Genomic DNA, 26,154 nt, shown 5'->3' with positions numbered 1-26,154 from the left:
CAGTGCTTTTCTCATTGAAGGAGATACCTTGTGTGAACTCCTGATTCATGCCTATCTCAGTTGGTAAATATATTGAGATCTCTGAGGGAATTGGGTTGTATTTAAGAGAGAAACACGAAAGGGCCGCGGCAAATCCATGCCTGGGATGTATGCTAAAATGATCCCATGCCAGTTTGGAAGATACATAGTTACCTACGTGGGGTGTAGATCCATCTAAGCCCATCAATGGGATTCATTGTTTTTACCATTACACCCCTCCTTGAAACTAAAATCACTTACTTTCCTATTGATATTTTAACTGGATGGAACTTGCCTAATATTCCTCAGTTCAAACAAAACTGGAATTATTTACTTTCCAGCCGTTATGAATGACTCCAAACACACCTCTTCCCATTTGTCTTTTGGAGACTATCAGCCTTCCTTTGTTAGCAACGCAGGTGCCATATTAAGAGCCAGAATGCATTTACAGCACTTTATTAGGTGTTCTGATGTTACATCCATAGCCTAGCTTCTCAGTATTAGAAAAAATATATGAGCTTATTCCTATTTTTGAGACTAAGGGCCTTAATCTGAGTTGGTCAGTATCAGAGCATCAGACTAAAATAGTTTACAATGTCCCCCACAGCCACCTGTCTTTTCCATGCTCCTTTAAAGGGTGTCAGAGCTATTATTTTTAACCTGGTGGCGGTGCTGCTGACTGCGATGTCAGAAACACCCCAGTTCCCATCCATGTGCTGGTATTACAGCTGTATGTCCAGGCTTAATCCTGCTACTGTTTTTTTTTGCTATCTGGGTTTGCTGGTGTCGGTGACAGGGTAACATGTGAAAATGTCCTCCGTGCACTGAAAGAAAGCTCCAAGCATCTGAGGCCTATAGCATTTTTAGGTCTCGCTGAGCCAAAGGCTCGAAGAGACATTTTGTATGTGGGATTTTCAAAGTGCTACCCACAGTCTTTTGGCTGGCCTAAACCGTGAGTGCACGCTCACATGCACGTGCACAGCTGTTCCCACTCCCCCCTCCCTTCTCTATAGCTTTCTTTCACTTTAGCCGCTTTGACCCTTGCATTCCCCCCTCCATTCTCACCCAGCCCTTTGATGCTCTGCTCGATTACTTTCACCGCTTTGATGTTTGATTTTTATTGCCTTTGTTTATGTGATGGAGATCCATTGCATTTGGCAGAACATTTCTGGGGCCGTATTGCATGAAATACACCAGGTGGCGCTAACGTGTTTTACAGAGCACCATACAGCATTTTGTTCTGCGTTAAAAAAAAGACTCTTTAGGAGCGGAAAGGAGCTATCCCTTTTACTTGTATTAAAATGTATTTTTAAAGGTGTCTCAAAGGATCCTGAACATAGTTTATACTAGCATGCTCCAATGCTGTCCGTATTTCACTCCTGATTGCACTGGCCTTCCAGGTTCTAAGACTCAGACTCATGATTTTACTGTTATTTCAAAACCAATCTAACATTTGTTTTGTTTTAGGTATTACCTTAGTAAAGCATACCTATGTGATCTTACTCTCCTTGGTCAGTGTTTTATTATGGATGACAAGATGTTTTCTCATTAGGACTCGCACCATAAGCCTCTTTCATTCCAAACATCTGGAAACGCATTCGTCTCTGTAACTATATAGTAATGGCTTTCAGTTACAGCTGGCGGAAATTATGCTACACACCTATTTATTGCCTCCACCAAACGATTCTGCTTTCACTGGTGTGACCATAACTTGCCAAAATATTTTACTGATGCTTTCGGCAGTGTCTCCACTTCTGTCTGATCACTCCTCAAATGACACCTTCCTTAATCCCACCCACAAGCAAGGTAAGCCACTCAATTTTATGCTAATTTCAAACACTTTATCCAAATCTAAACCCATCATCGCTCCATCTGACATCACACATTTCACATGCAAATCAGTTCGCCTCCTTGTAGATCGCTCTCTCATGTACCCATCTGCTGTAGAAAACAGGACCCCACTGCTCTCACTGCTTTCCACGTGATCTTCATAAAGACCTCACTTCAGTCTTGCACTACAGCTCATACAACTGCTTCATTATCCACCTTGTACCAAAGATAGGCCTCAGCCATGAATTACACTTGAAATAAGAGCGCATAACAGTAAATGAGGGCAGCAGTACATAAATGGCGAAAGCACATATTCACTGCTAACTTCTTGGTTAATAAGCAAGCCCTTCATACACTATTGCCTGCACATTAAAAACATTGTGAGCACCATTCACCACTTGGGTGTTTGAATCCCTGCATGAGCGCCATCTTGGGAGTAGGGCTCAGACGCCACCAAGACGTTTCACGGGGCTGCGCTCTAGTTCGAGCGAACACCGCCTGCCACACGCTATTTAAAGGCCATTATGGTCGCGCGCAGCTTACGCGCGCAGCGTCGCGCCGGAGGAGCGCCAGAGCAAAGCCCGTCTGTGCCAGGACGGGCCGTAGGGCCTCCCCCCCTGGTCGGCCGAGGGTCTATACCCCTGCAACCCTTAGATCTCTCCATCAAGGGAGAACTACGCCAGATGAGAGAACACTTGCCAGTCTTCGGTCGGAAGACCTATTACAGGTAGAGGCCAAATCAGCCATCACAAAGTCACAGGGCCTGATAATTGCCTCACTCAACACACGACCCCTACAGAAAAACCATCTAGAGGTGTTTACACTGCTGGACGAGGGTGAGATTGACATCTTAGCGCTCTCAGAAACCTGGCTAGGGAGCTCCTCAACACCTGACACCATAGCGGCCTTACCGCCCAATTTCGATGCTCGGTGGTATAACCGCCCTAATGACAGCAGAGGGGGCGGGGTGGCTATCATGTTCAGAAGGAATCTCAAGGTAACACAAATCATCGCAGAAAGCTGTGCTGGGGCAGAAGTCCTAGGGATTAAAATATCACTAAAATCCTCATGTATACTGCTTATTGTAGTATATCGTCCTCCGCAGAGCTCGCCGGAATTTAATGACGCCATTTTTGAGCTGTTGACCGATCTGGCATCCAGATATAAGTCCCTGGTAGTAGTGGGAGACTTTAATTATCATTGGGATGAGATCCCCAGGGGGCCCACGGCAGCTGAGTTTGGATCCAATCTTGCGACCCTTTCTCTAAACCAGCTTGTTATAGGGCCCACCCATGAAAAGGGACATACCCTCGATCTTGTCTGGTCCACCATGCCTCGAATGGAGATCCTAGGGGTCAGCCCCTGCATCTGGTCGGATCACTATCGGATCAAGGGCTGGGTCCCAGGGGAGCCTTTAACTGCGGCCCCTCCACAAACAAGGAGGAAGGTCCGTCCATGGAAGAAGATCGAGGCCGACTCCTTAGTCACGACTCTTCTCTCCTCCCCCCCCTCCGAAGAGGAAGCAAGGGAACCTGGACGCAGAGACCTGGACCATCATGACCTGGATTCGCTCTGCCTTAGACAAACTAGCCCCAGAACGACTAGAGCTCACTCGGAAAAAAGGGAAAGGAGCTCCTTGGTTTGATGCATCCCTTAGGGAAAGGAAGCAAGCTCTCAGGAGGGTGGAGCGAAGCTGGAGACGGGATCACGGGCCTACAGAGGCACTAACCTACAAAACTCTTCTGGCCAGCTATAAACGGGCCATCCTGGCTAGGAAAGCCGCCTTCTATGAAGGACGGATCAGGGAGGCAACGAATAAACAAAGGGAAACCTTTATTATTCTAAGGGAACTCACCCAGCTGAGTGACAAAAACAGCAGTTTGGCCCAGCCTGACTGCGACGCCTTCCAAGGTTTCTTCCTCCAAAAGGTGCAGGACATCTTGTTGGATATCTCTAGGCTCTCGGACAGTCTACCAACGCAACTTGGTACGGACAGCTTGCAGTCCGCGGGAGCTTTGTTCAAGTTCCCAACCATCAATGGAGAGCACCTGATAGAACTTGTTAGCCGTATAAAATCAAGATCCTCCAGTGATCCCTGCCCTCCGCAAATTTTCAAACTAGCCTTGCCAGGTATCCAATCCCAGCTCCTGCAGCTAATCAATGCTTCATTGGAAGCGGGTTACCTCCCAGCATCCCTGAAGGAGGCTAGGGTTTCCCCACTTCTGAAGAAAGCAGGTACTGACCCTAAAGTACTAAAAAACTACAGGCCTATCTCTCAGCTGCCTTTCCTAAGCAAGATCTTGGAAAAACATGTCTTGAACGTAGTTACCCACTACCTTGAGGAACACCATCTCCTACATGCCAGGCAGGCTGGATTCCGACCACAACATAGTACGGAACTGGTGATGGCCACGGTCACCGACGAGCTAAGAGTAAGAGCCGATAATAAACAACCCTGCGCTCTGATTCTGTTAGATCTCTCGGCAGCTTTCGATACGGTCAGCCATTCCATCTTGCTGAGCCGGATCGCGAAGCTGGGGATTGCTGGCCAGGCATACAAGTGGCTGGAGTCCTTCCTGTCGGGTCGTACTCAGAGGGTCCAGACGGGGGACCAGCTATCAGGGAGTAGGGATGTGACCTGGGGGGTGCCTCAAGGATCCGCACTCTCCCCCCTACTGTTTAATATCTATCTGCAACCCCTGATTGAGCAACTCACGCGTAAGAACTGTGAGGTCTTTAACTACGCAGACGACACACAGTTACTGGTCCAGCTGGGTGATACATCAGAGGCCCAGGAATCAGTCAGAGATCTTCTGAGATTCACGGTCAACTGGATGACTAACAACTTCCTTAAAGTTAATGCAGATAAAACGGAGGTTTTGGTGGTGACCAACATTGCCAATCCCTGGGATGATCTGTACTGGCCCCCAGAACTCGGCAAAACTCCCAGCCCTGGGACGGTAGTGAAGAGTCTTGGCCTAAAGATCGATGCGGCTCTCTCTATGGCCCCCCAAGTGTCGGCGTTGGTAGGTTCCTGTACTGCCGTGATGCGGCAGCTGCGTAAACTTACTGCCATTCTCTCTGCCTCCACGCTGCAGACTATTGTCTCAGCAACCGTCATCTCGAGGCTAGATTATGGCAACGCTCTGTACCTGGGCCTGTCACAGAAGCTGATGAGGAAACTGCAAGTCGTGCAAAACGACGCTGCCAGACTGGTCTTTTCTCTTCCCAGAAGTGCACATGCATCCACTCTCCTTCGCAAACTGCATTGGCTTCCAGTGAAGCTTAGGGTCCATTTCAAAGGCCTCTGTATGGCCCATAAAGCACTGTTTGGCAATGCCCCGAAATATATCAAACAGCGATTAAGGAAGTATGTTCCCGGTAGGTCACTACGCTCTGGTTCTGTCCCAAATCTGGTTCAACCCAGATTCAATCTAAAAACTAAAGGAGGTAGTGCTCTCTCAGTGCTCATTCCTCAACTCTGGAATGACCTTCCTCCGAGCCTGAAGGAAGAATTTAACCTTCTTTCCTTCAGGAAAAAATTGAAGACATTTTTGTTTGGTACAGTAACATCTTCGGCCTAATTGGGAGTTGGCAGATGGTTGGGAGGCGGCACGATGTTTGTGGGTCGCCTGTTTAGCGCTTAGAGACCAGTGGTGATAAGCGCTCTATAGGAACCATATAACATAACATAACTATTTCCAGGGCCTCATTACCTCACCATCCACAAGCGCTCTGTGCAAACCTTCAGCTCTTTACTCTCTCCATCATCTTCAATTATCAGTATTCTATTGTTCATCCTTACCTGCTCATGACTTCACCCTGCTACATCTGCTCCAAGATTAACACTATAATTAGTCCACAGTGCTCAAGTCCTCACTCGCCTCAAACCTGCGCAGTTACATTAGGCGATTTAACACAACATCCTCCTAACAAACGTTTCCTCTTATGAAAGTAGCTAATCCACCCTGTGCCCCCCCTGTAACCATTTCGTCCTCCCTTCATCAAATCTTTGCCTCTTTCATCCAACAGTTTCCCCTGCGTTTCCCTTCGCACTGACTACCTGTCCTGTAACCGACTACTCAACCCTCTCCTGTGTTCGGGACCCTTCATTCCACTATCCTATCCTCTCCTCTGTTCTTGTCTATGCTCATACTCTTAGATCGTTCTGCCTCTCCTTTGATATTGCTGGTCACCCCACACTTTTCTCAATGAGCGCACGGGGCATTAGCTGGGTACCAGCCCTTATGCTCCTCAATAAGCAGCAGCAATCGTTGCAGTTTCACCAAGGTGAGTTTAGTAAAAGTTTATTTTACTACTTTCGATAACTGGTGCCTTTCGCAAACAGAAAAGGTAATGACAATGTATGGCACATTACAAGATGGCAGGTTTTAATACTAGGGCTTCTGATTATATGCATAACGTTTGATCTAGCAGACATGATTGAACATATGGTGAGACCCTTAAATGAAGGCTTAGGGCTCAAATCACAAAGGGACTAATATGCAATAAAGTTACGTGTCTCTTCACTCATGGCAGAATCTCCGCACTGCACTCACTGCAGTGCGCTGGACAGAGAGGCTGCCCAGAGTGCAGAGACTCCACACTTGTATCTTTACTACACGTAAGTCCCTTTGCAAATCAGTCCCTTAACCTCTACTTCTTTGTGATTTTTAACATAAAGAGAGGGAAGCATTTATAGTAAAAATGGAAAACTCGTGTCTCTATTTACAATGCAGTTATTGGTTGTTTTTAACTTTCAAGAAAATAACCCATTTGTTCTTAAACGACATCCATATCTTAAATCACACATTTTATGATTTTGGAATTTCATGTCATACCCTTCACTTGTGCCCAATCCCGACTTCTTATACCCTTGTTATCTAGCAGTGCTTTCAACACCACAGGGCATCAAATTCTGGACGGAACGGCCCTAAACGGTTTCACCCATACCTCTATAATCACACTCAAATGCTAACAAGCATTGGCATAGCCAATAGGTCTCGCCTTTGGGAACGTTTAAGTGTTTAGTTATCCAGCACAATATCCTTGGTGCAGTAACATTAAATGTTGCATGGCTAAACACTTATAAGGTCCCAAAGGCGAGACCTATTGGCTATGCCAATGCTTGTTGATTATTGACACTGTGTCTTATCTACTTGCTGTAATATGTACTTTGTATTACTGCAACATTCCAGTTGTATGACTGTTTCAGTATTCTTTCACAACCCTTGATACATTTATATCGATCATCGCATGCTTCTCAATCAACTTGCCTTGCCTATCATCCACCACAGCACGCTGGTTGAAACAGGCTGGTTTTCAAATAGACATAGCATGCATAACAACATTCTTATCCTTTTTTCAAAGCAATGCATGGAAAGCCCCTCCTTGCATCTCCCATCTAGTTCACCATCAGGCATCACTGCACATCTTATACTTGTCAACCCACACAAGCTTCTGGATGCCACTTCCAAGTTCACGTCTTTTAGTTATTTTTTTGTGCTCTTGTATTGGGAAAGGCCATTTCCCTACTTTCTAGAGCACCTTCTTTCTACTAAAGAATCTTAAAACTTCAGATTTTAGCTGTTTCAGTTTTTTTTCACATTCGTTATGTTATTTTTCACTCTCTGTACCAGTCATTCAGTATTGCTTTGCACTCATGTTAGAAATTGTTAGTTAGTACATACCTTCTAGGTGCTACATACTACATGTTTCACAAAATATTAAAACAGGGTGTCCTAGGGAAAATATTTAAAGACCAAACAGTTTATATATCCCCAATCTTCTACCATATATAACACAAAAAAAACGTTGGTCTACTAGGAATGAACTCTGGCAACAACAAACTAATCTGATATGATTAAAGGTGTCCTTTTAAAGAGGACGAAATCCCATCACCCACAAGGTGGCATGCTTCATCATCTGGGATCTCCTCTTAGCTGCAAACCCTAGTGCAACTAAGGGCTGCAACCTTCTTAACCATAGAAGGGAGCTCACAGATGGTTTTAGATAGTAACATAAGATGGAATTCACTATGATCCCAGAGTGAGGAGCCTTTAAATTCTTATTTAGAGGTGATGGTTGCAGTGCATGAGACTACTGTGTGAGAAAAAGTGATTTAAAATTGACTACCAGGACACAAAACAACTTTAATAGGCGCTATCCTAGTGTCAAAACTAAAACCAGTGCCTGTACATTTTCAACAAATAACTGTAAGAAGTCCACAAAGATGACCGGTCTACATGTTTCAGCCTATGGATCCTCTGATCCAGGCTTTCATCAGGACCTTAGATAGAATCGCTACTGCAAATACTGCACTTAATGTGAAAAATAGGTAGGGTCTCAATAAAAAGTGGTTGGTTCGATACAACCTACATTCACCTCTGAGTCCAAAATATGATTAATTGGCACAAGAGTATTGGACACATTCCTGAAAAAACAAAAAGTATATCTTAAAAAATATATATTCCCAAGAAAATTCAATAGACTGTTGTTGTCAGAAGTACTTCATAATAACATTTCTATAATAATATCTGATACTATATAAATGTATCATATACCTACAAGTGTATATACTGCAGAGAAATATTTGAAAAGAGTTGTTGCACTTACCCATCTTTTTACGGGTGTGCTCCTCACCTCACCTGGCATCCGCTCAGGAAGTGAGGCACTGCTCTATATTGAAGGTACAAACATACAAACCATATTCGAAGTCAAAGTACTCTAAAAGTGGCTACCTATCTTGTTTTTAAAAATGTTGTCATGCAAATTAGTGACCAACGGCGAAATACAGGAGCCCCTATATCTAATGTAAGAAGTTCTTGCGCCACCAGGGCGCTTTTTGAATGACTGATTGGTGGTGCTATGTCTGACTTCATGACATATGTCCAAGATAATGCATGTTGACCCACAAATAAGCCAAAAAACAGAATGCGCAGGAGAAGATGTACACTCCATGGATGTATCCCACACGGTCTGCTTGGAAATATGCTCCTTTCCTGATATGCATTCATAGAGAGTTGAAAACGGAGTTTCCATCCAGGGTCAGTGCGTACACAATAATCTTTATACTTTCATGCATTAGCCCCCATGCAGTCTCTGCATAACGACCATAGCAAAAAAGATGGAAAACAGTCAAGGTTATAAGGGATCCAAATGGCTTATAGACAGCCAAATCGTCACGAAAATACGGAGCTGATGCTTAGCCGTACTAGTTTAGAAAAATCAAAACACTTTAGTGAGAGCTAGTGCGAATCATGCCTTACCTGTCCGTCTGTACCCCTGTCTGGACATGACCTGGAAGGAGAGGTAACCGACGGACAGGTATCTTGGTTTAAATAGAAACGGCCACTCACCGCCACCATTGTTGGCCTCCATCGAGTCGAAAAACGTAATCTGAGGGTATGTGCTGAGAAAGAAAAAACGCCATCACGCCTGCTGCATACACTCCTGCGGATGCTGGGGATTGTAGTGATACTCCTATCCCCTATTGTGTTAGTGATTACCGGAAACGTATTCCGTATGTCTGCAAACACTGTTGCGAGTTCATACGTGCATTTTAGTACAGAACTGGCTCATTGGCAAACACCGGCTAGCTGCTAATTAGCAACAGCAGTAGCTCTCAAAAATTCGAAACTTGTAGAACGGGCACCATGCTGTTTCATATTCCAAACACTGTTATGAATTCCTACAAGTATTGAATACAAAAACACCTCATTAGCAAAAAGCTAATAGCCGCTAGTTGACACCAGTAATGGCTCTCAAGCAATTAAAAAAGTACTGATCTTGCAAGACGGGCACCCTCTTCATGTTTTGTACTGTTGTATTTGCAGGCTTATTAGCTGATGTCATAAGGATATATCTTGTCTGTGTAGTGTTATATGTTCTTAAAGATAACACTGATGAAATACAGAAAAGTTAAAAGAACTATTTTGTACAGTTGTGTTTACAAACTCATGGATGGAAAGGCAAATGCCACTTACCAGTATTCATCTGTTCTTGGCATGTAGAGCTGCAGATCTACACACTGTGCATAGATCGCCATCTGGTGTTGGGCCCGGATGTTTGCCGTTGTTTTTCCTCTTGGAAAGTCTTTGGAAGTCACGAAGTCGGTGACTCCTCCTTTGGATCGTATTGCGCATGGGCTTCGGCTCCATCCTCAGATTGTTTTTCGCCAGCAGGGAAAGATGAAGTGTAGTAATAACAGTGAAGATGCCCATGTGTGTTGTATCTAAATAAGATAAACTGGAACAGATAAAGGTAGCCGGGGAGGCGGGTGAGCGTGTGTAGATCTGCAGCTCTACATGCCAAGAACAGATGCATACTGGTAAGTAGCATTTGCCGTTCGAGGCATATGAGCTGCAGATTACACACTGTGCATAGATTATATAGCAGTACCCATCCTTAGCGGCGACCACCCATATCTGTTGCAGTGGTTTGAAATAATGTTTTGAGTACAGCCTGGCCCACACTAGCCTGTTGCTTAGTTTGCACATCTACACAATAGTGTTTAGTGAAAGTGTGCGGTGTTGACCATGTAGCTGCTCTGCAGATATCATCTAATGGGATGTTCCCTAAAAAAGCCATGGAAGCCCCTATTTTATGTGTAGAGTGGGCTTTAGGGGGAACGGATAGCGTTCGTTTTGCATTGTGGTAGCAAATCTGAATGCATTTGATAATCCACCTAACTATCCCCGACTTGGAGATTGGGTTGCCTTTGTGTGGTGGTGAGAAAGAGACAAACATTTGTTTGGTTTTACGAAAAGGTTGTGTTCTCTCGATGTAGTAGAGTAAGGCTCGGTTGACATCTAATGTGTGGAGAGCTCTTTCTGCAACGGTCTGTGGTTGCGAGAAGAATACTGGCAGTTCTACAGATTGGTTTAGGTGAAAAGGCGAAATGTCTTTAGGGAGGAATTTTGGGTTAGTACGGAGAACAACCTTGTTATGGTGCATTTGGAGAAAAGGTTCTTGAATGGTAAGTGCTTGTATCTCACTGACCCTTCTGAGGGAAGTGATGACTACAAGAAAGGCGGTTTTCCATGTTAGGAATTGAAGTTCATATTTGTGTAGAGGTTCAAAGGGAGGCCCCATTAGTCTGGTGAGAATGATATTTAGGTTCCACACAGGTGAGGGTGGGACTCTGGGGGGAATTATTCTTTTGAGGCCTTCCATGGAGGCTTTAATGGTAGGTACTCTAAAAAGTGATAGATGTTGCCTGTTTTGTAGATAAGCTGCTATGGCTGCAAGGTGCAGTCTAATAGACGTATAGGCTAGATTGCATCTTTGTAGGTGTAGTAAATAGCCTATGATGTGTTGAATGGACACATCTAGGGGATTGATGGTATTGTTGTGACAATAGACCACAAAACGTTTCCACTTGGCTGCGTAGCACGCTCTAGTGGTGGGTCTCCTAGCTTCTCTAATGACGTTCATGCTGTCAGGGGGTAGATTTAGGTAACCGAATTCTAGGATTTCAGGAGCCAGATCACAAGGTTGAGCTGAGCTGGGTCCGGGTGCCTGATCTCTCCATGGTTCTGGGTTAAGAGGTGTGGACAGAGGTATAACTTTTGGTGAGGTACTACAGAGAGTTCCAGCAGTGTGGTGTACCACGGTTGTCTGGCCCAAGTTGGAGCCACTAGGATTAGCGTGAGGGAGTGTTGTTGTAGTTTGCGCACCACTAATGGAATGAGTGTGAGAGGCGGAAAAGCGTATGCAAATCTGCCTGACCAGTTCATCCAAATCGCATTGCCTTTGGACAATGGGTGTGGATATCTGGCGGCGAAGCTTGGGCATTTGGCGTTTTCGTGGGTGGCGAAGAGGTCTATCTGTGGATGCCCCCGCATTTGAAAGTACGGGTGAAGAACTTGCGGGTGGAGTTCCCACTCGTGGATTTGTTGTGTTTGTCTGCTGAGCAGATCTGCCACAGTGTTCTGGACTCCTGGGACATGTTGGGCTAGGAGAAAGATTTTCTGGGGTATGGCCCATCGCCATATGCTCTGTGCTAGCTGAGAGAGCTGTGGAGAGTGTGTGCCGCCTTGTTTTTGTATATAGTACATGGCTGTCATGTTGTCTGTGCGGACTAGGACTGCCTTGCCTGAAATCTGTGTTTGAAAAAATTTTAGGGCTAAAAATATGTCTAGTAACTCCAGATGGTTGATGTGGAGTAACTTTTGTTGAGGTGTCCACCTGCCCTGCATGGTGCGATGTAGTAGGTGAGCTCCCCAGCCATAGAGTGATGCGTCCGTTGACAGTACTATCTGAGGAACCGGGTCTAGGAACGGTCGCCCTTTGGAAAGGTTTTTGGTGGTCCACCACTGCAGAGAGCGATGTGTACGGCCGTCAACCAACACCAGATCTGTCATTTGACGCCTGCTCTTGGAGAGGACGCATCTGGAGTCTTGCGTGAGGTACTATGAATATGCAAGAGGCCATCATTCCTATTAGTTGCATGAACACTCGCGCTGGAAGAGAGTGTTCTGGCTGAAATTTGGCGCGTAGAGCTTGAGTGCTTGCTATCCTGGCAGGACTGGGGTATGCTAACGCTCTTGAGGTGTCTATGGTGGCACCGAGGTATTGTTTTACGTGGGACGGTTGCAGATGGGACTTTGCGTGGTTTACTGTTAAGCCCAGTTCGGGAAGTAGCTGGATAGTGGCGTGCGTGTGTTGTACACACTGGTTGTATGAACTGGCTTTTATTAGCCAGTTGTCTAGGCAAGTGTGCTGCCACTACTGCTAAGCACTTGGTAAATACTCATGGTACTGTGGTGACTCCAAATGGGAGCACTTTGAATTGATAGTGTTGGCCTTCCACTACAAATCTGAGGAACTTCCTGTGAGCGTTGTGAACAGGAATGTGGAAGTAGGCGTCTTTGAGGTCTAAAGTGGTCAGGAAATCGTTGTGGGAGAGCAGTGGAAGTACCTGCTAGAGTGTTACCATGTGAAAATGGTCTGAGTGTATGTATCGGTTTAGGGGCCTGAGGTCTAGGATGGGCTGTAGAGTGTCGTCCCTTTTTGGTATGAGAAAATATAGGGAGTAGACCCCCATATTTTGTTGGTTGGTGGGGACCAGTTCTATCGCCCCCTTTTGCAGGAGTGAGATTACCTCCTGCTTTAGTAGTGTTAAATGTTCCTGTGACATTGGGCATTGTCTGGGTGGAATGTTTGGGGGGGTAGAGGTTAGTTCTAGGCAGTAGCCTGACCACATTTTTTGTGTTAACCATTTGTCTGAGGTGATGGTAGTCCAGACAGGAAGGAAATCTTGGAGTCTGCCCCTGACCGGAGTGGGATGGTCTTGGGGGAGTGGAGGGGAGTCATTGGGTAGGTGCGGAGGCAGAGCGGGCGGTGTTTGTCTTGCCTCTGCCTTTATTATTGTTGCCTCTATAGCTGCCTCTTTGTTAACCCCTTGTAAAGGTGGATTGGGTAGGGGCCTTATATGAAGTGGAAGCGGTGTCAGAGGAGTAGCCTCTGGATGTGCTCCGTAAGGAAGAGTGGCGAAAGGAGCGTCTGGGAGGGTGCGATTGTAAGGCTCCCATAGACTTCGCCGTATACGTGTCTTTTTTCATTTTTTCTAGGGCCTCATCCACTTTTGGGCCGAACAGATGTTCCTGGTCAAAGGGGTGGTTAAGTATGGAAGCTTGCACTTCTGGTTTAAAACCTGAGATCCTTAGCCAGGCATGGCGACGGAGGAGGGTGCTAGTATTAATGGCTCTGGAGGCGGTGTCGGCTGCATCTAGGGCACAGCGGATGGAGGTATTGGTAATGGTTTTGCCCTCCTGAATTAACTCATTTGCCCTATTCTTGTATTTGTCAGGGAGGTGTTGCATTATGGCTTCTAGTTTGTCATAATGGGCCCTGTCGTATCTTGCCAGTAGCGCTTGTGTATTAGCGATGCGCCATATTTCGGCAGCTTGTGATGCAGTGCGCTTGCCCGATGCGTCCAAGAGTTTTGACTCTTTGTCAGGTGGTGGTGCTTCGCCTGACGCTTGGGAGTTTGCCCTTTTTCGTGCTCTAGACACTACTAGGGAATCTAGTGGTGCTGGTCCTCTGATGTAGGCGGGATCTGTAGGAGCGGCTATATATTTTTTGTCTATGCGCGGGTTAATGACCCTGGCTCTGACCGGGTCTTAAAGACCTCCGGCGTGTGTGTGATAAATCCTTTGAGCATGGGCAGTATGGAGGTGGCCCTATGCGTGGTGTCAAAAGTATCGAGAAGGAAGTCCTCCTCCACGGAGTCGGTATGGAGATCCACACCGTGATAGTGTGCAGCCCTTTGGAGTAAGTAGTTGAACTCCAATGAGTCTTCTGGTGTGGATGGTCTCGAAGGGTAGAGATCATCTTGCGGGACGTTAGGGATGTTATAGTCGTTCCATGGGTCTGGGGAGCCTGTGGGAGTGGGGTCCCCTGTAGGTAGGTCATGGGGTTGGTCCCCTATGTCATCATAGACATCGTCATTATCATCATCCGGAGAGGGTGTGGGGGAATGATGAGGTGGGGGGGAGAAGGAAGAGGTGGAGGAGGGGAAGGTGGAGGGGGTGGAGGAGGTGGTGAAGGCATTCTGAAAGGGGAGGTAGCAGAGTCCTTCCTCTTTGGAGGTGGAGCTGGGGCAGGCTTTTCCAGCTGTCTCTTTTTGATGCTGAGCATCAAACGTCCAGTTTTGGGGTCCTTGATCAATGTCTTTTGCAATGGACAGGTGTAAAAAGTTCTTCCAAGGGTGGCGTGTCCGTCGGCGCCGAAGGCATCGGGCCGTTGGTTTTCTTGCTTTAGAGTCTGCAGTAGTCCGCTGTTTGGAACTATGCGGCCTGGAAAGGGCTGTCTGTTTACTCAGGTCCGAGATGGTTTTCGGTTTTGAGATATCGGTGTCAGTGGCCTTGTGTTTTTTGCTCTGTTCCAGGGATGGTGTCGGAACCGAGGAGCTGGAGCTGGTTTTCGGCGCCGAGTGTTTCGGTATGGAGCTCGGTGCCGAAGAGGAGGCCATTTTCTTTTTCGGCGTCGGTGCGGAGGAGTGTTTCTTGGCACCGACGGTGGGCTGGCTCGAGCCCGAGCCGCCGGAAGGCTTAATAGGCTACTTTACCGGTCCCAAAGGTGCGGTGTGGGAAGCAGTGTTTTTGGTCGTGCCTAGGCCTGGAGGCGAAGGCGTGATCGAAGCCTTTTCCGGTGCCGTCGAGGGTGTGGGGGCAGGATTTCGGTACTCACAACTCTCTGTGCCGGTGTGTTGTCCTTCTGGAGCGTCAACGCTTTCCCTGAAGATGTCGTCTGGAATCGCCGTCGACGAGTGTGCCATAGTTCTTCATGCCCTTCGGTCTCAAATGGTTTTCTTGGACCAGAAGGACTTACACGCCGGACAGTCTCGAGCCTCATGTTCAGGGGAGAGGCAGAGGTTACATACTTCGTGAAGGTCGGTGTGGGGGAATTTGGACCCACATCGAGGGCACTTCTTGAAGGGAGTCCTTTCTATTAGCCAGGACCGGAGCTTGGGTAGGCCCGAAGGCCGTCGTTGACGACTGGAATCGAAGGTCTTGATCGATGAGAGCCGTGCCGAGTGTGGAGATCGCGATTGAAAACAATACCGCAAATTGGGGTGAGGATTGCGCGTCGATAGAAGAACTGGAAACTGTTCGGAACTGGAGCGCGAAGATCACATCCGAACCCGATGGCGGAAAACAACAATCTGAGGATGGAGCCGAAGCCCATGCGCAATACGATCCAAAGGAGGAGTCACCGACCTCGTGACTTCCAAAGGCTTTCCAAGAGGAAAAACAACTGAAAACATCCGGGCCCAACACCAGATGGCGATCTATGCACAGTGTGTAATCTGCAGCTCATTTGCCTTGAACCTTTGTTTTCAACTCTCTATGAATGCATATCAGGAAAGGTGCATATTTCCAAGCAGACCGTGTGGGATACATCCATGGAGTGTACATCCTCTCTTGCGCATTCTGTTTTTTGGCTTATTTGTGGGTCAACATGCATTATCTGGGACATATGTCTTTGACATGAAGTCAGGCATAGCAACACCAATCAGTCATTCAAAAAGCGCCCTAGTGGCGCATGAACTTCTTACATTAGATATAGGGGCTCCTGTATTTTACTGTTGGTCACTAATTTGCATGACAACATTTTTAAAAACAAGATAGGTAGCCACTTTTAGAGTATTTTGAATATGGTTCGTATGTTTGTACCTTCAATACAGAGCGGTGCCTCACTTCCTGAGCGGATGCCAAGTGAGGTGAGGAGCAGACCCGCAAAAACACAGGTAAGTGCAACAACTCTTCAAATATTTCTCTGCTGTATATACACTTGTAGGTATATGATACATTTATATAGTATCAGATATTATTATAAAAATGTTAATATGAAGTTCTTCTGACAACAACAGACTATTGAATGTTCTTAGGAATATATAATTTGTAAGATATTCGTTTTGTTTTTTTCAGGAATGTGTCCACTACTCCTGTGCCAATCAATCATATTTTGGACTCACAGGTGAATGTAGGTTGTATCGAACCAACCACTTTTTATTGAGACCCTACTTGTTTTGCACATTAAGCGCAGTATTTGCAGTAGCGATTCTATCTAAGGTCCTGATGAAAGCCTGGATCAGAGGATCCATAGGTTGAAACATGTAGACCTGTCATCTTTGTGGACTTCTTACAGTTATTTGTTGAAACGGTACACGCACTGTTTTAGTTTTGACACTAGGATAGCGCCTATTAAAGTTGTTTTGTGTCCTGGTAGTCAATTTTAAATCACTTTTTCACGCACAGTACTCACATGCACTGCAACCATAACCTCTAAACAAGAATTTAGGCTCCTCACTCTGGGATCATAGTGGATTCCATCTTATGTTACTCTCTAAAAACATCCGTGAACTCCCTTCTATGGTTGAGAAGGTTGCAGCCCTTACTTGCACTAAGGTTTGCAGCTAGGAGGAGTTCCCAGATGATGAAGCATGCCACCTCGGTGGGTGATGGGATTTCGTCCTCTTTAAAAGGACTCCTTTAATCATATCAGATTAGTTTGTTATTGCCAGAGTTCATTCCTAGTAGACAAATGTTGTTCTTGTGTTATATATGGCTACATGTCTGTTGAAAGGCCTCAACTCTATATAAATTCAAATATAAGCACAAATTGATTACTGACATCCAGACCATTGAATTCCTCTTTTAAAACAAAATTCCACTTCCGGTGCAAAATACATTTCTGACAAATAACTTTCCAGAATACAAACCTTTTGTCTCAAAAGACCTCTTGTGGCTGATAAAATAGCTGAGAGGCCAAGCGAAAACATATTATACCTGCCCGGAAAAAGAACCTTACCGCAAACCTAAGACTGTCGGGGTACGCGGAAACTCACTTTAGAATATAGAAATAGGTGTTTTACACTATGAGGTGGTTTTAAAGGATTTGCACGTATTTGTGAAGGCCATTTCTCAGGTTTCTCTTATATAAATTTAAAATAGTTAGGCAGATAAAATTATGTTTAGACTGAGTAATCTCCACTTTATCCTTCCCAGTACAAAAATGACGCACTAGCTAACTCATAAGGTTCTGCGGTTCTCCGGAAGATACGATTTAAAGATTTTCATTAATCTGCGAATGCAGTTGCATATTTTGAATATCTTTCTCATTTGGCACTGGGGAGTTTTCTGGAGCCGCTTGCCTTCGGGGACTCAGTGTCCCAGCTGCACCAGGAGGAGGAAGAGTTCAGAGGCACGCCCAGCACTGCGCCGCTTGCTCAAGAGATCTGTTTGCCTCCAGCGGCGCAGGAGTTTCTGGAGCCGCTTGCCTTCCAGGACATGGTGTCGCATCTGCACCAGGAGGAGAAGGAATTTTGGGGCATGCCTAGCACCGCGTGCTCAAGAGCGCTGTTTGCCTCCGGTGATGCGTGGCCACGCCCGGGCCACGGGGGAACCCATCCACACACTTTAGAGCCCGGATGAGGCTGGGCTGTGCCACCCCCCCTTACCTCTGGAGCACCGATGGACCGAGGAGCCTTGGAGTCAGTGAGTGAGCACGTTGTAGGTGCATATCCAGTGACCTTAGAATCTGTGGCATCTCAGCTTTCCTTAGAGACAGTGCCTCCCCATATATTTCCCCATACACCTTGTCAGTCTGACTTTTTGAATTGTGGTGAATGGGGAAAAGAAAGGCGCAAACCACGCCTGGGGCTGAAAAAAGGCCTAGAGCCAGCGCATCTATACTGTCATTCTTGAACCAGGCTGTGGGGGCACTAACGAACGAGATCACCAGTGCTGAAACTGAGCTTGCTGGTAACTGTCTGGTCATAACACAAAACGCAGGCCCTCAGACCAAGGGAGGGGATGGCCCCACTCAGACTGTCGTCAGTTCATCCCCCTGCTGCTTCTTTCCCATAGAATCCTCAGCCAATCAGGTGAGGGCTGGGCTGAAGCGAGAGGCTCTTTAACAGATCTACAATATGGGTTTTGCCCTGGCCTGGGGACTATAGCTCAAACCCTTAACCTTTGTTTATTAGCATGTAAATATACCAAGGGCAAGCAGGGTGCAGTTCATTTGGCCTTCATTGACCTTAGTTCTGCTTCTGATAGAGTTAATCGCTCTAAGCTCTGGTCCCTGATGGAACAGATGGATATCGACCCAATTTTAATAAAATTCCTGCGGGAGTTGCACAATGACCTTTAAGCCAGTGTTAGGTTTGGCCCTAATGGAGAATGCACTGATCAATGGTGCAACAAGGTTGTATTTTAGCCCCTTTTTTTATTTATTTTTTATATCAACCATATAGAGCAAGACTTGTCTGCACCAGATGTTTACGTTCCTAAAGTAGGAGGTCGTCCTATACCCGCCTTGCTCTGTGCAGATGACACAGTTTTAATCACCCGCACTGCCAAAAGCTTACATAAAGTTCTTACCCTTTTTATTAACTTTATGAGTAGCCTTGACCTGTCAACATACTTCCCCTAGTCACACATTATGAAGTTCGGCCCACCAAATACAAAAACGATTAGTGGAAGGCCAACACATTAGCCTGGTACACAACTTCAAATATTTGGGGGTCTTATTAGACTCGGAGTTGAACTGGCACCCACTTATCACGTTTTGTCCTTCAACAGAGGAACATTCAGCATCAAAGATTTCTCCCACAGGCTCGGCGCACTCACATTCAGTCAATTTCTGGAAAGCTACAGGTCCAAGTGCATCATCCCCTTAGTAAGCTATGGCAGCTGAATTTGGGGATATGGACGGGTTGCCCCTCTTCAAGTTGCTGAAAATAAATTCTTAAGAGGTCTCCTGGGGTCCCACAAAGCGTACCCTATTGAATTGTCCATGAGGAACTAGGCTTAAATTTTCTAACTGACCAGCTTCGCCTTGGCCCTCTAAAGCAAAGGAATTTCATCTGGCTAAAAGAGGAACTTAATTTTAGCAGACTAATTCTGCAAGACTGTTTAAAATTGGAAACATGCCCTGAATTGTGTGACAACCCCTCTGTTTTAACTCGGTCTGTGGGGAAAGAGGTTGAAGCAGCGTTTAGGGACAGGTTAGTGTCAGAACGCGAAGATCTTGCACTAATGAAACATTCAATGTGGCATGCAATATTAGTGCAAACTGTTAGTAACATAGGGACATATGTACAAACACATTTTCCCATAAACATAAAATGGGTAAAAACCTTTGATACATCAGGCCCATAGAACCTGATCTAACCTGGAATATGACATGTAACGCCTGTTGACTTACTTCAGGCTGAATTTATTTCCCTGCCTCATCACTTTTAATCAATGCTGTTTTACGTACACGGACCTGCCCCTTTGTGATTGTGACAACACAACGACTAACGATACTTTACATATCGTTATGTTTTGTCCAAAATATAATACCCTACAGCATAAGTGCCTCTATACTATCTTAAAATCAATCAATGTTATCAAGGTTAGGCCTGCTTTATTGTTTTTAAAGCTGTTAAACTCTCCTACTGTTTTTTTTTTCTTGTATGCTTTCTGATGGGGGTTTTAAAATTATGAATGATTTTGATTATGATAACCTGCATGTTATTTTTAAGGAACATTTTTAATGTCTTTTATGATTTTATCTGTAAAATCGGATAAAGAAATGTGAATGCATTTGGCACTTCTATTAGGAATTCTGCAGTCTTTTCTGAAGTTCATGGAAGTGGTTTGTGCACGGATTTCAGAGTGCTTCCCGTACTAAATGCTTTCCTCTGTGATCCAGTGCCATAAGCTTTTCCTGTGATGGTGGCCGTGACAACAGTTAAGAGAATGATACAGGCATAGAGAAACATGATTTGGGATTCTGCAAAGGAAAAACGACAGTAATCTCTAGTGATGGGCATCTGTTACTGATGCCATTGGGAAATATTCCGCTTTTCATTGATGCCATCTAGAAAATGGGGCTTAGCCATTCTGCCCAATCGAACTTGGCACCTTCCTTTCAAAGTAGGTTACAGTCTGCACAATCTAATATTGAAAGCTTACTTCCTGGTTATCACATTTACCCTTCCCTCCCACTCTAGTATGAAAAGGGGCCAGTTAGTTGACACTTGCTTTGCAACACTTTATATACCTTTTTTGTTCTCAGATTCTTTATCTTCAACTTCCAGTTTATGTCTCAGTGCCTTTTTCCTTATTAACTAGTTCAATGTCGTTTTATTTTCTTTGTTGGTTCCTTGTTAGTTTCCTTCTCTTGTTCTCTTCTGCTTTTGTTTCTTGTTTGTCTTTATCCTGGCTCTTCAGTTCAGCTTTTCTTGGAGATTTTTCCCCCAACTGAAATTAATTTCTTGATTGGTGTAATTTTTTTCTTTTATCAGTCTGTATAGTGGCTACTAAAAGGGATTGCCCGTAACTAGTGTTCAAGACTTCCCAGACAGAAGGGGCAAACATAGCAACATGCTCTTGACACCTTTAGTGAAAATGTGTTATACAAGACCACTCCGAGGTTTCTAACCTTGACAATTGTGGGCCCCTACACTTATGCCACGGAGCCAGAAAAGCCAGTGGGAGAGAGGAACTAGAGACTAATAGCAAAGCATCCTGGCATGCCCTATTCATATACAGCAATGTAACTTAAGGTCAGAATTGTTGCCACAACAGGGCACAACATTAGTATCGATAACATACATCTGAAATCACTCCCAATCAATGATAACCTGAGCTAGGGTAATACTAATATGCTTATTCACTTTGTCTCATCAAAGGTTTGATACCTTTGACTGATGTATGGTACTGGAACATATGTATTGTTTATTTTAGGGTTTATAAATAAAGGCTTTTAAAAGAAAATTGGAGGGGCTGGTCCGGATAGCCCTGTCAAAATGCTAATGGTACCAAAAGTACTTTATGTCCTACAAAATATGCCAGTGATAATGCCAGAAAGATGCTTTAGAAAACGTGATTCTCTTTTACAAAAGCCGTTAGAGGGATATAATAAAAATCCTATGATTAGCAAGGAAACATGAAGGCATATTGGCATCGGAATGCCAGGCATATTAGTGATCATCATTACTTAGCTATATAATGCCTTGGTGGTGATCTCAGAAAATGATTTGGTCATCAAGCTGATCCAAAATGAAATTGTCTCATTGAAATTACAAACATTGCCATTGCTATCCAGAGCAAAATATAAAAAACCTGCAGCATCTCTCACATTGTGTACCCTTGGGAAAAAGTCTCCAAATGCAAAGGATTATGAATACACTTGCATATTTCAGTTAAGTATCGGGAACGGTGCGCTATATCTTACAAAATCTCAACGCGTAAAGCAGGCAACTTTAATTATTTATATAATGATGGTAGAGCACAAAGTGGGAAAGATGAGTTGCAATTTTTGGTATATGCTATGTGACCTCTAACCCTAGTCAGATATTGCCAGGATTCCCCAAAGGAGCCTGAAAAACACAATAATCTAAAAGATCCTAGAATTGAGGGCAGAAGGTAAAATGATGAGAGAAAAATATAGTGTGTGCTTGGTAAAACAGCCAACACACCCATAGCCTTAGATGTCTGGTGGGAGTCAGTCCTAGGAAAAATCCAGAAACAACCAGGTAGAATCAAGTATAGAATCAAGTATATGTCCAATGTAGATTGAGCACTCAAAAGGCAAGGTCAAGCTGATACATTATAAGTTTTGTCATAAAATGTATTGATTTTCAGTTAGAAAGAATAATGTGAACCCTAATAATAGTGATTTGATGCCCAAGATGTAAAACTAATCAAATAACATATAAATAGATTTTAAAAAGTACTGGAAACTATCATGGGGCCCGACTCTTGGCCATAATTAAATTGAGGTGGAAAGTGAAGTTGGTTAAACACAACTTCAGGTGAATGAAACACAAGCTGAACTAGAGATATGGGAAATCATGTTTACAACATTAATGTATCCATCTGATGAATAAAAGCACCTTTAAAAACTACTAAAAAAAAGATTTTTTGCAAGGACATAAATGTAGATGACAAGATTGTGATTGCTAATTGTAATGCAAAATGGCTCTGAAGTTGGGAGATACCAATTTGGAATGGATGAAATGCACTCATGTTGGAATCAGCAGATGACAGATTATAGTTTTGAGGAAGCCCATAGTACTACCTAGCAATTGTTTTCTTAGATACAATGTTAGTTATTTGTATGTTGGGTTGTATTGTATGAAACGTAATGTGTCAAACAAAAAAAAAGGCCTGATTACTTAGAAATTATTGAACCCCAGCCAGTTTGTATCCATGATGCATTTTTCCATTATTCCACTATACCGAGCAGCACTAGGTGGACTCTGCTAAGAACAGGAACATAGAGGTCAAGCAGTATTAGTATCTCTAAATCAGGATTCTCCAAAGTCGCTCATGCAGGGCCTGATCCATGCCAGATTTTTAAGATAACTACATTTATCTAAAGGGGGCGATGCTAAAAATCCAGCATGGATCCGGCACTCCGGACCGACTTTGGAGAACCCTGCTCTAAATCATGATCCAAGGTAGCTTCTATATAGAGTCTCATTTGTCAGTCAGTGAAAGCATAGTCACAAGTGTGTTTCTTATGGGTGGGGCTAATCAATAGATTCAGTGTGTCTCTAAGGTTCCTTAACTATCCATTGTAGATGTTTCGACAGGGCGGCAGAGTTCATGGATGGATAATTGACCTGGGTGATGAAAGGTGAGAACCCTGCTCTAAATCATGATCCAAGGTAGCTTCTATATAGAGTCTCATTTGTCAGTCAGTGAAAGCATAGTCACAAGTGTGTTTCTTATGGGTGGGGCTAATCAATAGATTCAGTGTGTCTCTGAGGTTCCTTAACTATCCATTGTAGATGTTTCGACAGGGCGGCAGAGTTCATGGATGGATAATTGACCTAGGTGATGAAAGGTGACTGGTTCTAAAAATGGCTTTTTGGCCAATGGAAGAACACTTGGTCTGAGGGGACTTAAGTTTGCAGTGATCCAACTTTAATGTCATCGTTGTTTGCTCATGTCGCTGAAACACCTAACAGGTCTTTCATTCCGTTTTTATTGAAAAAACAATTAAGTATATTTTTTTAAAGGATTGACACACTCACTTGTAATTTGTGAACTCGGCAGAGCCCAGACTTGCCTCCTTTGTTATATTATTTTGAACATTTGTAAGGCACAACAAATGTCAATATCAGTATTTTAAAAAGTGGAGTTAATGTGTAACCTTTGCAGTGGGCCTACTTAAACATTTGCTGGTATTTATGTAAGTCTTTTTGAGTTCTGTTCTCATTAACAGTATGCCCTGCATTGCCATATTTATGTTCCATCTTGTTACAATCATAGTTTCAAGAAAATATATCCAGTGTCATGTAGAAAGCTAATAACAGTCTTTCATTTGAATCCTGCAGGTGATGGAAGCATTGACAGAGCAAAAGAAGATGGCGCTTCATTTTATTGTTCTGAAGCAAATCCATATTCAAACTTGTTTATAAAAAGAAGCTCAATAAAGGCCCATGGCTCTCACGAGGCATCAGACAGAGGTGAACCATGGGCACAGAGAGGAGAGAACACTACTCAGTATGACAGTGGTTTCATTGGCCCGGGCCTTCTCATTGCATATGAGGGACGACCCAACACTGGAGGCTTAAATTCATATCGTGAATGTGAGAGTAACCCGAGGAATTCACAGTTTTCCAGTTGCCTTCCAAACACAAATTCACACCTGGCTATGTGCAAATTTACTGAATGTGATGAAATAGGTGGTACAATAGACCAACTATTAATCATGAGAACACATTTACGAGGGAGACCATATGCATGTACTGAATGTGAGAAAAGTTTCTTTGAGAAGAGTCATCTTATTGCACATCAAACAACACACTTAGGAGAAAGACTGTATACATGTTCTTTCTGTACGAAAAGTTTCAACCGTAAATACAGTCTACTTGGACACATGAGAACCCATACCGGAGAGAAACCATATAAATGTACAGAGTGTGATAAAGAATTCATTTGGAAAAGTGGTTTCAATCGACATCGAAAAACGCATACTAGCACCTATAATGTGCAGTTATAGTGTAAGAAACTGCAGCAAAAAAGAAAAGAAAATAGCTGGTCAGACAGCAGAGACAGTGTAACATATATAAAAGGACAACTGCTATTGCTGAAGATTTACATTGAATGCTTGCAGATAGGAAAATAACACATAGACAAGGAATCATTCATAGCAGATAGATACTGAAGCCTGCAGACCAAATAGTTTAATACAGAGGGATTGAGTTTTAGACCATGACTGATTTCAAGGATATCCATATGAGCTATATTTACTTACATTTAAAACAGATGAGAGTAATTTACAATGTCTATGGTTGTTCTGAAACCTAACTCACGAAAGCAAAACTCTACTCCTGTATAAGTACATGAATAAAAAGCAAAATTTCATTTTCATGTGGAAATTTGCATAGCAATTTAGTCACTGCTTCTATGTGTGAAGCAAGTTATAAGATTATAATCTTCCAAGCTGACCGCCCAGGTTTCTGGTGATGCTTAATGTTTTTATGTTTTATGTCATAAAGACTCATACAAAAACGTAGAGCTTCAAAAGTTGTAACAAAATGTTGTGTTTTACATGTATTTCTATTGTAAATACAAAAATGCAGACAAGTGGAACACAATGTAACCTTTAACTTAAGCCGTAATGCTGATGATAACCTTAACCTTTACACTGTCCCTTACTCTAACCCAGTGGTGTTCATTGTAGGTCCAGAAGTGCTGGATTTATTCCAAATTTCCAGGATTCCAGCAGCCCCACTATCTGTATAAATGATGTTCATTTAGATTCATTGTATTTATCTTCTTTGGATATCCTGAAAATTCTTAATGAATTTTGTCCCACCGGAAATACATTGGATATCTCTGCTCTTTCCATAATCCTTACCCTATGCCTAACTTAGCCCAAACCCTAAATCTGACTATATCCATTTATTTTTCCTAACCTATAACACCATCCCTTATGCTAATCCTAAACATTAGTTTTGGAGTAGGGATGATGTTAAGGTATGGCTTTGGTTAAGGTGAGCCCTAGCCTCACCCCTTACCATAACTCCAGAGAAAATCCAGACTCTTATTCATAATTCATATCTTAACACCATCCTTTATCCATAACTTACCCTTTAAACTAATACTTAACCTTAAGGAAAAGGTATTCAAATAATTGTTTATTTTTATTTATTTTGGTTTAAATGTTTAAAAATATATGTAAAGAATAAACATTTCCATTTGATTCATGTATAATTTCAAAGTAAGTTTCTAACTTTTTTGTGAAGTAAATTGGAAAAAAATTATGTATTTTATATATCGTGCTTCTATGAAGGAAAAAAAGCCTACCAGTTGTTTCTTAGAATTTGAAAAGCACAATGTTCCCTGACAGAAAAGTATTGGTCATTATAAACCAGTTGTGCACATGACATTTGACCTAATCTGGAAACACCTGTTTGGAATAAATGAATTACCTCATCCTCTGCCTAGCCTATTCAGTAAGTCTCAAGTATGAAGGCAAAACACTTTGCATTGAATCTTTGAGTTTGAGGTAACCCGCAGTTTACATGTTTTTACCATTCAAAAACTAGATTGCTACCACATGTGAAGTGTAAAGTTCACAACATAAAGTTCCACAGTTATGTGAAACTCAGATGCTGCCCTCACATTGCACATGAATGTCAAATGCATGTCCAGTGAGACTTGCAATATATATGGTAGTTCGTAAGAAGGAATAATTTCTGCAGGCTGTTTCCAGGCTAGATTGACTTGTTTTCCATCCCAATTACTGTTTTAGCAATGCAGATGACCACCAAGCGTGGAGGCCTCA

The 26,154-nt window shown here is 43.7% G+C and overlaps 1 protein-coding gene across 4 annotated transcripts in view; it reads left to right on the top strand.

Moving 5' to 3' along the window:
• Positions 1 to 25,801, top strand: part of LOC146811426 (uncharacterized) — a 277,144-nt gene extending 251,343 nt beyond the window's left edge. For 2 of the 4 annotated variants that reach the window (XM_085618527.1, XM_085618525.1), the window contains exon 11: positions 23,696 to 25,801. In XM_085618527.1, coding sequence (XP_085474653.1) covers positions 23,696 to 24,363 — 668 coding nt within the window. In that variant the 3' untranslated portion in view covers positions 24,364 to 25,801. Of the gene's footprint in view, positions 1 to 16,283; positions 16,333 to 23,695 lie in introns of all 4 variants that reach the window. The other 2 variants (XM_085618529.1, XR_014966739.1) reach the window with 2 other exon arrangements.
• Positions 25,802 to 26,154: the final 353 nt, after the last annotated feature.

This window comes from Triturus cristatus, chromosome 7 (genome assembly GCF_964204655.1).
Source record: "Triturus cristatus chromosome 7, aTriCri1.1, whole genome shotgun sequence".
In the NCBI taxonomy this organism is placed as follows: Eukaryota; Metazoa; Chordata; class Amphibia; order Caudata; family Salamandridae; genus Triturus; species Triturus cristatus.
This window is presented reverse-complemented; position numbering and strand designations above follow the sequence as displayed.